This window comes from Glycine max, chromosome 20 (genome assembly GCF_000004515.6).
Source record: "Glycine max cultivar Williams 82 chromosome 20, Glycine_max_v4.0, whole genome shotgun sequence".
NCBI classification, from domain to species: Eukaryota; Viridiplantae; Streptophyta; class Magnoliopsida; order Fabales; family Fabaceae; genus Glycine; species Glycine max.
In genome coordinates, this window is record NC_038256.2 from 42,724,346 (window position 1) to 42,737,988 (window position 13,643).

The 13,643-nt window shown below is 35.0% G+C and overlaps 1 protein-coding gene across 3 annotated transcripts; it reads right to left on the reverse strand.

The window, feature by feature from the left end:
• Positions 1 to 98: 98 nt before the first annotated feature.
• Positions 99 to 13,320, reverse strand: LOC100789349 (phosphatidylinositol-3-phosphatase myotubularin-1). 3 transcript variants are annotated; one of them, XM_003555416.5, is made up of 19 exons: positions 13,057 to 13,320; positions 12,904 to 12,975; positions 10,067 to 10,141; positions 9,323 to 9,394; positions 8,524 to 8,593; positions 8,241 to 8,290; positions 7,008 to 7,297; positions 6,819 to 6,892; positions 6,615 to 6,678; positions 5,904 to 5,963; positions 4,924 to 5,023; positions 4,704 to 4,817; positions 3,803 to 3,972; positions 3,591 to 3,675; positions 3,139 to 3,366; positions 2,491 to 2,550; positions 2,332 to 2,396; positions 1,314 to 1,593; positions 99 to 1,095 (listed from the first exon to the last, which is right to left on the reverse strand). In XM_003555416.5, the coding sequence occupies exons 1-19, from the start codon at positions 13,168 to 13,170 to the stop codon at positions 544 to 546; spliced, it is 2,595 nt and encodes an 864-aa protein (XP_003555464.1). In that variant the 5' UTR covers positions 13,171 to 13,320; the 3' UTR covers positions 99 to 543. The 3 variants fall into 3 exon arrangements, with proteins under 3 accessions (XP_003555464.1, XP_014628238.1, XP_014628239.1); XM_014772752.3 differs by lacking the exon at positions 12,904 to 12,975; XM_014772753.2 differs by lacking the exons at positions 10,067 to 10,141; positions 12,904 to 12,975; positions 13,057 to 13,320 and having other exon boundaries at positions 8,531 to 8,593; positions 9,323 to 9,372.
• Between the last annotated feature and the right edge of the window lie 323 nt (positions 13,321 to 13,643).

Here is a 13,643-nt window from a genome sequence, read left to right on the forward strand (position 1 = left end):
AGTCACCATCTTCTGCAATTAATTGCCACATAAAGAAATAAAAAAAAACTAAGGTCACCTTAAAATTCAGCAGCTTCAACAAATACTAAACAGGAGGATTGACTCAACAAGTCAAGGTGGATCTTCTTCATTAATAGAGGGTAACATTATTCTTGCTATATACATTGATCCCTCAAGATGCATTAAAAATAGAAAAGCTTGATCGTCTGTACAAAATTGATCTTATTCAAGAACAATTACGATGTATGTAATCAGCGACTACAAACTTTAAACATGCATATATCATCAATGTGGACCACCATGATGCGCATCAACCCAATACATTCCCATATAGATGTCTGCACCAAGATGATCTCCAGCCAACTCTTATAGCCTGTACAATTCCCGAGACCCAATAAAAATAACAGGGTCCACTACTTCTCCCCATCTTGTCATTACAAGGAGTGTTACAAAGAATTAATAACTATCCTCATTGCTTAAAGAAACCAAAATTGGTTATGCAACTGTTCACTGTCGGAGTCTTTTAGGAAGTAAGTTCCCTGTTCACTCAGACTTGAAATAACTATCATCAATTGATAGTTTGTCAAATGCATCAAAATTTGCCTTCAGGCCAACATACTGGCTACCTAGTTGAGCACAACCACCATTTGGCCACCTGCAGCCTCCATCTCCAAAGCGAAATGGGCATAGGGTTTCACATACCCGACCATCTCCAAAGCGAAATGGGCATAGGGTTTCACATACCCGACCAATTGCATTGTTTCCATCATCATCATCACCTGCTGTAATCACTACTGAAACGGACATATCCTTTTTGTCATCACGCACATTACTATTTGATTCTTTCCTAGAGGAACAACACAGAATGTCTGGGTTGCTTTCAATATCAACAATGCATTCACCACTACTACCAGAGACATGAACCTTGCACCCCATTGACTGAATTGCACGCTTTATGGCCATATTTTCTTTGCTCATACTCTTGGCCATGTTCATAGCTGAGCTGTTTAGCTGCTTCTCACGTCGTAATTCAGCATTCAACGACTCCATGGAATTTGTAACTTCTTTAGCTTTCCTTTCTGCCATTTCTTTAGCCTGTTACCATCCCAACAGCAATAAAGTTAAAAGGAAAACCAAACAGATCAACAGATTCAGGACATTGTTCTGATAATTGATAAGATAAAAGTAAAAGGCACCCACTAAAATTAAGGACCTACAAACGTGTGTTAATCAGTAGTGGCTTTCCACAAATGAAGGCAATGCCTTTTAAATGGGGCATAGTCATAATCAGAAAATAGAGTAAAAATAACCACCTTCTGCATCTCAGCATATTTCATAACTATCTTCCTGCATTGTGCTTCAATCTCCCCAGCTTGAGCTTCTTCTGGACATGCCCAACGAAGGTGGAATTGGGGCCACAAAGTAGGGGCTAATGCTGCTGCTGGGGGCAACAGAGGACCACTATGCTTCAGTGGATCATAAAAGGGATTGTAATGCACATGGGAACCTCCTGATGATGTCCGCAAATCAGCCAAGTATACCCACAGACATCCACATGCCTCGAAAACATTGAATTGCTGCCTCTCCTTCTCACTAATTTTTTTTGCAAACAGCACAAAATACAACAACCAGCATAAGGGCAACTGCAATTCGTCCAATACTTATTTCACATTTTCGTTACTTTAATCCCAGTACATTTATCATTTAATTGACACACAGATCTATGGTCTTTTTTATTTCTAAGCTTAATACATAAAGAAGGGTAGTGTTCCTAAGACTAAACATCAATAATAATGACAGACATTTCAGGTTCTAAAATGCAATCATCAAACCAATATTGTGGTATAGATATATATAGCTTTAAATGAAAATTAAAAAGGTTAGGAGTTACAGAGCTCATTAAAGCAAAGGAAAACATTATTAACAGTAATTAATGACGAGAAAATGCTGACTAAGCAGGACATGAAATCATATAAATGTGAGTATAGCAAGATGCAGTTTGATATAATGGATTTGAGAATTCGCTGAAACTTATATTTGCTAGGAGATACCAGTAGCTATAGTAAATTAGCAATCATAAACCAATTTTCTGGCATGATAAAAAATTAGACATAACTTTTCATAACTGTTAACTGTAACAGCCTATCGGCAAAAATCCCAAATTACTAAACATTATCATTCTTAAATCCTGAATTACGTCTCAAAAGTGAAACCTACTCAACAACCACATTGGTATCCTTCACAAAATTCAAAGTGAGAAGTGTCAGGAAAAAGGATGCCAATGACCACATCCATTCCAAGGAGAAGACAAATTGCAAACAAAGGAAGTACCTGTTACATAAGAAGTTTCCAAAACGACAAGAAAGCATGCAGTCTACGAAGTCCACCAGGAAAGCCTGGATCATGAAAAAGTAGAAGCTACTAGAAGGAAAGATACGAGAAAGAAAACCATGCATCAAAACAAATACAAAAATATTCAAGGATACATACCGCAGAAAACTCAAAAGCAAAAGGATATATCCGTAATAATTGCGAAACACAATCAACCCACTGAAAACATATAAAATACAGTAAGCTCACAATAATATCATTTCAAGTGATAATACAATAATACAAATCACCCTTAAAACTGAAGAGCATCCCTATCGAGAAATATCATTTTAAAAACAGGAAAAACCAAGATAAACTATAATAAAAGATTTCCAACACATGTCATACAGGTACTGGTGTTGGAAACAGGTCCAACAATTTGATACTTTAAGCAAGAGAAGTGTATGTACTTCATAGCTTACAATAATATCATTAAATTTGTAGTGATATACCGATATCAATATTCAAAGAATTAGCTTAAGCCATTAAAAAGAAAATGAAGCATGTACTCAAGCCTCAATTTGAAGGTGAGATTTTCAGGAAGGAAAAATGCAAAGATATAACCCACTAACCCAGTTAATTAATTATAAACTACGTTGACGATTAAATGATGCATAGAAGTATTCAATAAACAACAACAGTAGCCTTTTTACCACTTGGTGTGGTTGGCTAATGGCTACATAGATCAATTGACTTCATAGTATCCTATTATATACGTAAATCATGTCTACAATCCATTTAAATCTAAATCTAAAATAAGGAACCAACCTGCAAAAAAATGGGAGAATAGTTGTTTGAGTTATGCGAGTGAGATGAAGCTGGAGGTTGCGACACAAAAGTCCCTGATGACTGGCGCATGGGTGATGGTGGGAAATTGCTAGTTGAAGACTGCCTAGATAACTCGAAAGGCACATTGCCAGTTCCAGAGACAGATGGCATTCCCACCCGATCAGAAAATGGATGACCAAAAGCAAGCCAGTCTTTATCAACGAGTGCCTGCATAAGGGAGAAAAAAGTGAAGCAAAATTAAATAGCACATACATTGATTCATTTTCAACACATGATAAAAAAAACAGATAAATGGCAGCTGACTAGTGTGGAATGAGTTTAAATGTGATATCAATAGTAAATAGTAAATAAGAAAGGAAAAATTGCTAATCTTCTTCTAGTGGCATTGACATAGAAGATATTTAACTAGTTGAGTAATGCCAATCCCTTACCTGAAACCCTGTGAATGTCCGATAATATGGATCAAGCAACAAATTAGCAAGTGAAACCAACTGGCTTGTCCTATCCCATCCATCACTACCAAAAAACAAAAGGTGCAGGGGGTAAGGTGCAATGCTAGATGCAAAACAAACCTGAATATCATATGAAGGATTATATTGAAAATTTTCAATTTAGATTTCAGTGAGAAAATACATCATAGCACCTGCAATGCACAAGAACAGAAGCATTTTCCATTGCAACACGAGCAGCAATCCAAGCTGCACCAGCCAACACATTCTGAACATGTAGTAACCATCCACTGTCCCCAAGGGTTGATACCGAAGCAGACATACTACTTAGATTGCCACCACCCCATGTTGACCCACCTTGTCTCTAAATAAAATTCATAGAAACAGAGTGGGAATGCAATTCACATAAATTTAAGAGACAGACTTTATGAATCGATGCCCCACAAAGTTAATCTAGCCAACCATAAAAGCTAAGGGTGTTCACAGACTGGATTGGATTGGTTTTGAAGAGAAAAATCATCCAATCCAATCAACTCAGTTTTCTTAATTCATCATCCGGTTTGATTTAAAATCTAAATCCAATTCAATCCACTCTAATCAAAAGCGGTTTGGATTGGATCAATTTTGATTTAAGTCTTGGTTCCATTTTTCTTAGAAAAAAGTATTAAATAATATTAAGATATATATTAAGCATAATTAAAAAAAATTAAATATCTAATCTACAAGTGTCATTATATAGCTAATAGTAGTATCACTCTTCAAATATCAAATATATACTATTAAAAATAAATGATTTAATTACTCATTTGGTCCTTATACCTATGCACCATATGTATGTTTTAGTTCCTACACCTAGAAACTACTCGTTTTAGTCCCTACACATACATTTTTTAACCCGTTTTAATCCCTGTCATCCAAAACTATAGGGATTAAACGACTTAAAAAGTGTATGTATTGGGACTAAAACAAGTAGTTTTTAATTTTAAGGTGTAAGGACTAAAACATAAATATTGTGCAGGTCTATATAGGAACCAAATAAATTTACACTACCTGAAAAATGATAATTACATTTTGTTTTAACATTCACGGACTAACCAAAAAAGAGGACATTCCATCTGATGACGTTCTTCCATGAGTGTCCATGTATTCTCGGAGCCGAACAAAGCTCTCTCTCATCGCATGGATGTTGTCTATCCCCAAAAAGACTATCTGATAATATAAAATAAGAATTTAGATAGTTAGAAAATAAAGTCAAATTTATAATTATAACTGGAAAACAAAAATCACAACTGGACACTTCAAGCTTATTACAGACCTCGGATTGAAAATAGTTTGATGATGATTCTGAACCACCTCCCATGGCACCATTAGCCAATGCATTTTTCCTAGGCCGTGCATCAACAATATATAGCTTTCTGAAATACAATTTAAAAAAGTTTCAAAAAAATGCAGAGGATTGCACCAAATTACCCCCCTTTTCACATGCACAAAAAAAAAGATGCATAACTACCTGAGGGTAGCATCATGTATTCTGTCAGTTAAATATTTAAATGGCAGTATAATAATTTATGGAAACACAAGAACTTAGCCTTCATTCACCTAATGAATTAAGTTTTTAATCCTCAATAGGGATGACAATTTTCCCCATCATATTAGAGAATTCACATGAGAACTGCTCCATTAGGGGCCACAAAGTTCATGTGTTTTTTTCCCAGCAAGGATTGGGAAGGAAACACCCCCTGAAAGAGATTCATGTCCGTGGTACGGGGAAGGTGTATAAGGTTCAAGTATAATGAAAATGATAAAATTATCCTTAATTATAAATACACATATAAATGATTTTTTAGTCTTTTTCTTAATAACCAATATATAATTATCTTTTTATTTTTAATATATTGTTTTTTTATAATTTTATATTCAAAGGAAACTTATATTTTGGTATCTAACTTTATTTTTTTAAAATATTTTAAGTGTATATTATTATTTATTTTACAATGTCAGAGATCCCCATGGGGGAATGACAAACAAGAATAAGAATTACCCCCTTTGTGGGGAGCAGGAATGGGGACAGGGAAATAATGTACAAAAGGGACGGACTGCAGGGAGGTACTCTCCATCCCATGCAAGTGTTATCCTAATCCTCGGTATAATACCAAAGCCTCTACGAACGAGCGATCCCCAGAATTCAACCCTTACTGCCCATTCACAATTAAGTTGAAATTCAACACAAGGTAAAATGGGCACATACATTGTCCACATATCACAATGAGTATAACATTAATATACAAATCTTACCTCCTTGAGCCATTATCTAGTTTGCTGCAAAGTGCACCCACCAGTTTTTCATCCATGTTGCTGCAGGAAAATACATGAAAAAGATTGTCAGTCTTCTGTTCATTTTATTTCTTATAAAAAAAGAAGACCCCCCCCCCCCCCCCTCCCCCAAAACAAAAATAACAAAAATAAAGAAGTCTCTCTACCATAAGAAACAAGACAAACATTTCGACATTCACATTTCACTCCATCAATAATATACCCCACAAAAAGTAAATAGTCACAGTTTATACAGAATAAAAAAACTTGGTTTAAAACCAATGTTTTCAAAACTGGTAAAGGCATTGGATCAAGGTTCAACACGGTTGAACTGGTATTTATAAAATAATGATGATAATTAAATAATACAAAAAATATTAAACAAACATAATATCTTAATTTTATAACACTAAAATTTAAAAACAAAACACCATTTTATAACACAAAAGTATACAAAAAATTACAACATTCAAAGTACACATAATATTTCAAATCATATATATTATAATACTTAGATCTAGTTTCAACTTTCAACAATATACAATAATATCCAATAATAATAACAAGTTTGCATATAAAATAAAAAAGAAAATGACAAATATCTTAGGTTCATTTGACAACACTGCATCTCAAACAAACAATTTGTTTCTTTTGCCTTTGAGACAATATATTTGATAAAATAGTTAGCATTACCTCCTCATGTTCATCATAAGACCTACTAAGGGTTGAGAAGATCGTGCAACAACTGCTCCAGTCACTATAGTCATCAGTTTCATATAGTTAGAAGGCCATCGTCGATAATAAAATGCAAAAGAAAGAAGAGGAAAGAAAGTAAAAATAAGAAACATAGAATTGTGCCAGCTATTTAAAGAAATGAAACCTAGATTCTGCACATACAAGGATTGCACCATGAAACTACAGGTAGTCGACATCTTGCACGGAAGCTACTAGCCTGGAGCACTTCATCATCACTGGCATTAAGAGCATGCAAGATAACAAATAGTGATTCAGCAGTCTCAACATTATCAATATAGACAAAAGTCACAGCTAGTGCAAAGGCAGAAAGTTTGGCTATCAAAAAATTACCTAATGATCTTTGGAACAACCAAAGCAAATGGATAACTCTGGCACATTGTATAATCGGAATTCACGCTACTTATTCTCCATAGGTCATTTGACAACGTGAAGGACCCGTTTTCAATTATATTGATTGATGCACGATAAGAACCTAGGCAAAGAAGTCGAAAATATTCATCCAATAAACGCACTAGTGGAGTAGTGTTCTTAAATCTAGAAGGTCCTGATGCAAAAGCATAAAGATCCCATAGTCTTGTTGGCTTTGTACACCTCAGTAGCGCATCGTATACCACATGTCTCTGTAAGATTTTCATAATCCACATTAGATCCCAAACATGATCGTTACAACATTCTCACTGGCTTACAACACTTTAAAAGTGCAGTGCACCCAACTACTTCAGATATTTTGTGAGTTGTAAATTATAATGAAATGATTAATAGACCAACAAGAACTTCAACTAGTACAAAATATAATTAAATATCTGTATTTTATCTTAAATTTCTTGCAATTTTTCTGCTAATGAAAGTTGGCTCAATTGAGAGGTCAAGATTCAAGCTGCACTGATGTAAAGGTCATGTAGGCTTCCCCTAATTATCATGTACTCTGCCTTGGTCATGGAACCAACTAATGCACCTCCTTAATTTTTGTATAAAAAAACTTTTTCAATAATGGTTGTTCTACATGTAAACCAGGCTCTTGTGCATGACTGTTGTAAATTCCAAAAACCTTAAATACTGAAGCCCCAATAAATTATAAAAAGTTCAAAAACGCCATTCCAGAATGAGTAAATTAATTAATTCATTAGTAGAAGCAGATATCTCAAAGAGAACTAACACAAAAAGTTAAGACAACTCTCTCCAAGTTTGGGGACCATCGACAAAGACCTGCTGAATAAAAACAAAGGTTTGTGATTCATTCTATCCATGTATGATGAAGTTCCGTACGTGTCTCAGACTCATTTATGCTGTTCATAGGATTCTCATGGCATATGAAGAATTCTTGAGAGTTTTTGTGTTGTTTCCTTCTAAGATGCAGAAATGAAGGAAAAAGGAGAACTAAATTGATACATTAGGAGTATTCACAAACAGCCTTTCAGTTGAAAGAGATGTCAATGAAATTTTGACCTTTTTATAAACTTCAAAAGTATTTAATCTCCACACCATAAATATTTCATAAACCCAAGGTAAAACTGAAACTTGCACCATTTTACAAGGTCATGGCTACTCTCTTAATAGAATTACCTGTTTTGTACGTGGCCTGAAACTGAAGACTAAAATTCTCATATCTTTTCCTGCATACGTGAATAAAGATAGAATTTTATTTAATAAAAGAATTATTAAATTTCAGACAAAGATAAAAATACCACAATTTTGGAGGATAAAGAATTCCCCCTTAATAAAAAAGGAAAATATTTTCTATCTATTTCATTTAATAATTATCCGAAAGTATCTACAAACCTTGCATAGGAATTTCATTAATTACATGTTTGACAGAAAATATTGATCAAGAGGAACTTATGCATACCAATCACCTGGAGCAGTCTCTGTGCTGGTGTCTTGTCTACATGGCGAGTATTTGACTGAACCTTTACAGCCTAGATTTAAAAGAGAGCAATGCATTAGGTTCCAAATAATAGCAACAAAAGTAAGAACCAGATTAAGACACGCACAATACACTTTATATATAGACATAGTTCAAAATCTTCACAACATTAATAGATATGAGAAAGAATCCTGATATTCATTCCAGCGGCTGAGCTGATATGAGCACGTGAACTAATGGCACAAATCCATCTCATCGGCAAGTCAAACAAATCAAAAAAATTCAGAACCATTCAAAATAAATATTTATAGAAGAAACCAATTAAAATATCAAAGTCCTATTTTCCCTTCATCAATAAGTCTAAGTTCATACTTTGTGGGTATTCTAATGTTTGATAGTTGGTAACCACAAGAATTAGTAATGATTTAAAGACTTAAATATGATAAAACCAATGACTAAATTTATACAAAATAATGAGTGTGTGCATGCGCATGTGTACATCGAAAAGGGAAGCAAAAAATAAAACAAACTAAGCAAAGAGATAGATGGGATTAAAATGGAGGCTGACCAAACTCATACAAAAGGGGTATGCATGGTCATTCCAAAATCATTATTTGAATTTCATTTCAGTATATCTGATTATAGTATGTCAAACTTATTTGTCAGCATATATGTGAGACAGACAGAGAACGTTCAGATCAAACTAATGCAACATAACCAAATTAAATAACAATAGACACACAAAAGAAAATAGTTTGCAGAAAACATCCCATGAACTTACTGGCTTGATAAACTTCTCAATGGTTGCTAAAGGTATTGTTCCAAGGGCAATAACTTTTCTAGTTCCCTCGCTCTAGAAAATGCAATGAAGGAAATCAGAGAACGAAGTCGATACAGGTTATTTACATATAAATAAGCAGGTAACAAAATTCCAGACATAACAGCTGAAGTTGACTCATAAAAATACACACCAATCAGCAATGGAGCCCAGGAGCTTAAATAGCCTGGTGATTTGATGAAGGTCAGGCAACTAATTGCCACCAAGCATATCCAATAACAGAAACAAACAACTTGGCACAAGAGAATAATGTTCCATAAATTAATTATATAATTCACATTCCATACCATTACAGATGCTAATGTTCAGTATATAAATCAAATGATAGATTCTGCAAGTGCAAACCACAGACAGCAAAGGACATTAGGTTTGGGTAATGCCGAAATTAAAAAATACAACTTGTTTTCAAACATATCTATGACTTAATGAAGTGTTTCCGCAAGCTCCTCGTTAGTCAAGTGGTCAAGACCAAATCAAAATTCAAAAATTCTTCAAAAAGTAGCATGCCATGATATTTTAACCAAAATCCATAATTATCACACCAGTATACATTAATATTGTATTTCCTATGGATAATCAGTTGCCTTTCTAGATTCCAGGCATTTCCAAATCACAAATTCAAGACTGCTCCCACATCATAATACCTCAGAAAACAATTAAGAAGCTGTGCAGAAAACATTAACTTACCAGAAAAATAAGACGAAAATTGGTTACCATCAGCGTGCCCGCATCATCTGTATTAACAAGAACAACACCATTTCCCTGAAAATAAACACCAATACCAACTTAATACAACCGATACAATCAGGATAAATGTGAATTTAAAAGATCATTTAAGGCTTGAATTAGTAGTATAATTTAGCAAAAGGTTCACACAAAAGAGAAATTGCTTGGAGCATTTGCTTTCCTTGGTATATTTTCATAATGTTTTATTGCTAAAGGTTCACACTGGAGAGGAATCAGAACACTTGCTTTCTTGGGTATATTTTGTTCTAGTATTAGTCAGGATTTCTCAAAAACTTATCCAAATCATCTGTTATTATTTATCAGTTCGCAAATGCTCAGATTCTCTTTCTCTTTTTCCTTTCCAAGTGGTGTACCACTTTCTATGCATCCCATATATTTTCAAAAATCCATTTTATTTCTAAATTTCTAATTAACTTGTTAAGCATTACTTTTGCATCACAAACTCAAACCGATTTTAAAGCAAAACAATTATCTATGAACCAAAAGATCAACTCAAAATAAAGCCAAGGGTAATTATCTGGAAAGTACATAGACTAACTATATATTCAACTCTCAATCCTTTTATCATTGCAAAAATCATAATTAGACAACTATGATCCCCCTCCTCCCTCCGTCTGCCTGAGGAAATACATGGCTGTCAGTCATAATTACACACTTGGCTGATTTTTCATATTTAATTAAAAGTAGAATAATCATCCAATTTGTTTCAAAATATGTGCCACTTCAGAAAATCAATAACATATTATTCATTATATTTTTTTCCAAAAAATACCCTTACTTATTGATATATCACCTAAATGCTTCATTTCTAATTCACAACTACACAAACTATTTCAAAAAGGGTATTTTAGTCAAATTTGTCATAGTAATGCAATTTATTACTCCGATAATGTGTACATACCTTAAATGACAAATAATTTGAAACAGAGGGAGTAATATACAACTGCTAGCATATAATTGAGGAAAATATTAGCTCTTTGGTTGCCCAATTGCACTAAAGATATGAGCAGTGTCAAATAAATATTAAATAATGAACATATATAGGAGGTATTTGATTAGTTGGTATTGTATTTTCCCAAAAAATATTTGGAGACTGTTTATAAGATATTTAGGTATAATTATTTGATATTTACAAACAAACAAAAAAATCAACACTCTAGTCCAGTGTTTGATATATCATAACCAGGTCAAAGATCTTGAATTCTGGGTATATTTCTGTTTATGGAAGCAAAATCATCCAACAACTTGAGCTTGCGGCTAGATAATGTGGATCAAAGAACACTAACCCACACTTAGCATGGAATGTCCTATCCACTAGCCCCCAGTCCCTCCTGGGGACTATACTACATCTTGTTTGGCTCCATAATGAAGGGTGCACTACCAAGACTTCATGACCTAGTGAAAAGAGCCCTGTTGCTGGGAAGGTCTAAAGTGTTCTGAGGCATCCCTTTAGCTGATGCCTGATGCAGCAAGTGACATCACCATTTGGCCTCCCATTTGACCTATCACTATTAATCTCCCTCTCGCCTACCACCTCCCTGTCCGCTGACACACTCAATTGTCAACAGTTGATCCTGAAGAGTGAAGATGTGTAATCATCATCCTACAGGCCTCCACACATGGTTCAATGTTTTTTGTCTCCTGCGGAACACGCTGCAAATGTGGCAATTACGCAGCATGGCCTGACACAGCACATCTTGAGCTGAATCAGCCTTAATTGCTTGGTAGAAGATTCCTTGGAAGACAAGAAGGACACCGCAAAAAGCTAAGGAAAAATGGATTTGCATCTAGAGAGAAAGAAGAAACCTAAGAGTGAGAGACATTCTTGCAACCTTCACCTTGTTGAAGGAAGTTTCACCATCCTAGCCATTTGCCCCCACATCCCTGTTAACCTATCATCTAGAGAACAGTGAGAGGTCAAAGAGAGTAAGTCACATCCCACTTCCATGGAGACCAGCAGTTTTGGTAATTGTGCAAAAGTGAGTGCTCTCAATTGGAGTACAAGCCCAATTCGGTGCTTTGTGACTGTCCTTTATTTTCCTTGCAATATGCGTTATATTTGTTCTCTACCAACCACCTAATCGCACTTCAAAGAGCAATAAGCCAAGACTCATTTAATATACCCCTCAAAGAGCACGTTACGTTACCCTCATCCAGAGCAATCTTATTCTTATGACAACCTGGCATATCAATATTTGTACTATCATATTATTTAACTGAATGAATGTAATGATTCAGAGCCAGTTAGCAGCTGCGGGACAGAATTTTCATACTGCCATTCAATTGGCAGACTGTTTACAGGTCACACGTGTCAGACTCAGCACGCCCATAGCAATTCCACAATGTATTGCACATTCACGTAGAGGTAACAAACACAACAGAACTACTAACCCTAATCAAGTTTCCAAGAAATGCAGCAAGCTGTCTCGTTGGGCAAAGAAAATAAAGATTATGTTACTAGTCTCTGCGGAGCTAGCCCCAAACCCTACATGTATTTTTGGCAAATCCCCAAATCACCCTACAATTCTCTGCCCTATCCTCATTCCTCGCATTCGACTCACTTTCGCAGACTTAGCACACACAATCAAAACCAGATAAAATGATTCGGAAAGAAAACTTCTGATTAAAAAACCAGAACCGCTTCACAAATCACACAAAAAACAACCTAAATTACCAATAAATAAGGGACAAACGGCGAAATTTCAAGTCTTTGGAAGAAAGAAAAAATAAATAAAACAATAGAGAGATAGAGAATTCAAGGTATTATTGTTGCGTACTTCGGCTGCAACTAGCTCCGACTCGAGTAAGAAATCGAGATTGGCGTGCGAGACGAAGCGCGAAATTGGCGGCTGATAAATTAAGGGAAAACGTAAATAATAGATTGAATCGAGGAATGAAGAAGGCTAAAGAAAAGAAAAGAAGAAAGGAACCTCAATCTTGGTCCATTCGATGGCGTCCCAGCTACCGGTACCTTCCAACTTAGAGGAGTCGGAGGCGTCTCTGAGAGACGTTGTTCGAGTGGCGCGGTTCATCGGCATATCCATGCCGGCGACCAGTGGCGGAGGAGCTTCGACTCCGGCGAGTGATGTTAGAGAGAGAAGGTTACGTTATGTTTTCAGTGTTTGTGTAAAATCGAAGAATACCAATACCAAACGTTCAAGCGGGGTCTGGTGGGGATAGTAAGTATCGTGCTCCCGCGTCGCATTAATAAATAGTGTTGTGCCAAACAAACAAACCTTTACCGCCCTAGTGTTCCAAGCCAAGCTATCGTTATTTCTCTCTCTGAAATAATTCCCTTTTCCCAATTTTTTATTTTTAGTTTTATAAATTAGTTTAGGATAATTATTTTTGTCCAAATACAAAAAATTATTAATTTATAGTAGTACATTACTTTTTTTATTCATTCCTACAGATAGTATAATATTTTCAAAAGTTTAATCAAATAAACTTTTTTGTTTTTAGTTATCTTGAATTCAAATTTTTAGTATGTAATTTGAATAAAATTGTCTTTCATAAA